Source organism: Nicotiana tomentosiformis, chromosome 10 (genome assembly GCF_000390325.3).
Source record: "Nicotiana tomentosiformis chromosome 10, ASM39032v3, whole genome shotgun sequence".
Taxonomy (NCBI): Eukaryota; Viridiplantae; Streptophyta; class Magnoliopsida; order Solanales; family Solanaceae; genus Nicotiana; species Nicotiana tomentosiformis.
In genome coordinates, this window is record NC_090821.1 from 74,693,871 (window position 1) to 74,697,422 (window position 3,552).

Here is a 3,552-nt window from a genome sequence, read left to right on the forward strand (position 1 = left end):
CTCGATTATTTTATTAAATAATTGCTACCTTCTATAGTATAGATATAAAAAATCACCTAAGGTTTCTAGTCTTTTCTGAAATTTAAACCTTAATTTTGAAGAATTCTTCTACTTTTTTTTTATTTTTATAACGATCGTGTTCGGATTAGTTTACACGAATCTCGACTATTTTACTAAAAAATTGCTACCTTCTATAGTATAGGGATAAAAAAATCACCTAAGCTTTCTTGTCTTTGCTGAAATTTAAACCTTTATTATCAAAAATTCCTCTACTTTTCTTTTTATGACGATGATGTTCAGATTAGGGACTCACAAGATAGGGGTAAGTTGTTGTTGTTGATATTCAAATTAGTTTATATGAATCTCAACTATTTCACTAAATTTTTGTTACCTCTTATTTATACAAGTACAAAGAAATTACCTAATATTAGTTGAAATATAAATCTTAATTTTCAGGAATTCATTTACTTTATTGAACACCAAGCCAAGCTGTTCAGTGCACTTTTTATTTCTTTTACTTTATTTTTTTGTTTGATGATTTGGCAATTGTCATATAATGTCAATCTCAATGTTACTCCTAAGTGAAACAGGCCATTGTGTAGGCAACACCACTTTGCTGTACCAATAATAGAATCTTGAAAATGCTCATAGCCTTAGCATATTATATAAATATAATATATAAAGGCAAAAAGCTGACTCTTCATTCTTACAAAAATCATTTCCTTCCCCTTCCCCTTCCCCTTCCCCTTCCTTTTCTCCTCTCTTTTTGACTCCCAAATCTTACACAAACAACACCTCAACAAATAATCATTTCTTTTCACCTTTCTTGATTCTTGTCCTTTGCCATCTACCTTATAAATTTTCCCTCTTTATATACAACTATTGACAACACTAGAAAAAATCAAGAAAGCTAAAAAAATAAACCAAAATGGCAGTGGATGTATGTTCAGAGATAGCAAGTTTAGTAGTTAGTCCAAGAATCTCATTTTCACATGATCTCAAAGAAACTGATGATATTATCCCAATTGAATGCCACCATTTTAGATCAGATGCATTTCTTCTTGAATCCACCATTGACTTTGATTTCTGTGTTACAAATCAAAGCTTCTCTCAAGAAAAAATCTCTTCTGCTGATGAACTTTTCTCCAATGGCAAGATCTTACCGATTGAAGTCAAGAAATCAACACCCTTCATAGAAATTAACCAATCCGAGCCACAACAACTGCGCCTCACTTCTAAACAAGTTGGGATCGGCTATATGTCCGAGCCACAATCTTTACAACAACAACAATCTGAGCAACAACTACATCTCGGTGCTAAACAAGTTGGGGTTGGTTATATGTTTGAGTCGCAATATTTACAACAACAACAATATGAGCCACAACAACAACTATGTCTCGGTCCTAAACAAGTTGGGGTCGGCTATATGTCGGAACCGCAATCTTTACACCAACAACAATCTGAGTCACAACTACTACGATTTAGTCCTAAACAAGTTGGGATCGGGTATATGTCCGAGGCGCAATCCTTACAAGTTAAACCTGCAGCACCAGTTCTTGAAACTGCTACAAATGTGGATACAAAGAAGAGGTTAAAAGAATTTTTGTCAAGTAATTGTGATGAAGAAATAGAGAAGCCACAAGCAAAACCATTCTGGCAATTCAGAAGAAGCAACAGTTTGAATTGTGAAAATGGTAGAAGCAATGGATTAAAATGGTCTTCTTTGCAATTTTTATCAAGAAGTAACTCAACTGGTTCAGTTCCAAATCAAAAAAATTCAAAGATTTTTCAGAAGCAAAATTCACAAAAAGAACAAATAAAAGTTTTGCGCAAGAGTTCATCTTTATCTTCATCATCTACATCATCATCATCTTCTTCTTCATCTTCTAGTTTTTCATCTTTTAATCAGAGCCATTCATTGCATTCATCATCTAAGAGGGCTCAATCTCGACCGTTGAAGAAGAGTTTCAGTAGATCTTATGGCAATGGAATTCATGTTAGTCCTGTTTTGAACCTTCCACATACTTATATTTCTAAAGGTACTGTTTGTTTGTTTGGTTTAGGTTCATTATTCTGTAATGGCAAGTCCAAAAAGAAGAAATAATTTTGTTTCTGCATATTTTTTCATAAATCAAATATATTCATAGTTTGTCTAAAAGGAAAGTGGTAGCATAGAAGAGATCCTATGTTGCTTTGACTATCAAAAAAATATAGTCAGGTGTATAACTCCTAGTAGAAACCCCCCAATAGATTCTATTGTGGCACGATTCTGGAACAGGAGCAAAGGTAGAGAAGCACAGATACAAGTTGCACCAAATTCAATAGCTTTTGCTCGGAAAAATGACACAGTATAATCTTTCTTAAAATAATGGTGGAAAAATATATTTTTTTTAATATATATATACATTCTATATGTTATATATAAAAATTATACAAATTTTATATACTTTTTTGGCAACAAATATAATAGTTTCTGGCCTGATAATATTCTAATATTATGATGTGTTCATTAAATAAGTAGATATTTTAAATTTAGGACCCAATTATTAGCGCTTGTCGTTGTTTTTAAATTCAATACCCATAAAATTGAAGTACTCACTCCGTCTTTGATACGGAATATTAGTCGGGTCAATATTTTTTGAATACAGGATACATTAAAAAGAACACGTGGAAAACCTTGGTGTCAGAATGAAAACTAAAAATGGTTAGATTAATCTTAACATAGGATTCTAAAGTTAAAATTTGATTTAATATGATAGTTCTAATAATAGGTCAAATATTAAAGGGAACAAAAGAACCAAGAGCCTCCTTTCTTTATGGCTTTTCATGCTTTTCCTCCTTTCTTTTTGAATTTAAAGGAGATAGGTCTTACCTCTTGTTGAATTTTAACTCTTCTTTTTCTTTTTTGTCTACTAAACTGTCAAGTGTCAAGTGTATTAGCCAAAATAGTTTTAAATCTTATCATTTGAATTTTATTTTCAATTTTGGTCCATTTTGTGCTGTCTAAGGGCATCAAGACAAGAAATGGATCTCAATAAAATGTTAAAATATTAATCAATGATTGAGGCTCCTTACTTTAAGTAATACAAATATATAATACTACTGATTTGATCGCAAATGTGATTAATAATTTAAATATTTGACTATCTTACAGTCATTCTGCTGTAGCCATATATCCCAAAAACCATTGGGTGAGGCAGTGAGGCCATATATAGTGAAATCCATATAAAACATGGTCTATTCATTCAAGTGATTTGGCCTCGTCCCTATCTTGAATGTCGAACTAAGTTTTCTAGTAATATTTTTTTAGCAATTCTAAATTATATATATTGTTGATAAATAAAAAAAAGGACAGCCTGGTACACAAATATTTCACACTTATGTAGGATTCGGAAAATGGTGGTATCCCTAGGGTGTGATATAAATATTTTACCCTAATGCAAACATTAATAAATGCTTCCCTAACTCGAATCCATGACCTATAAGTTACACGAAAACCAATATAATATTGTTACTTACTTTTGAAATCTACAAAATATGTTTTAAAAAATC

General features: G+C 31.5%; 1 protein-coding gene across 1 annotated transcript; it reads left to right on the plus strand.

Annotated features, from left to right (window-relative positions):
* Window positions 1-715: 715 nt before the first annotated feature.
* On the plus strand, window positions 716-2,117 carry LOC104116976 (uncharacterized). Its single transcript, XM_009627942.4, has one exon. The coding sequence runs from the start codon at window positions 929-931 to the stop codon at window positions 2,102-2,104; it is 1,176 nt and encodes a 391-aa protein (XP_009626237.1). The 5' UTR covers window positions 716-928; the 3' UTR covers window positions 2,105-2,117.
* Window positions 2,118-3,552: the final 1,435 nt, after the last annotated feature.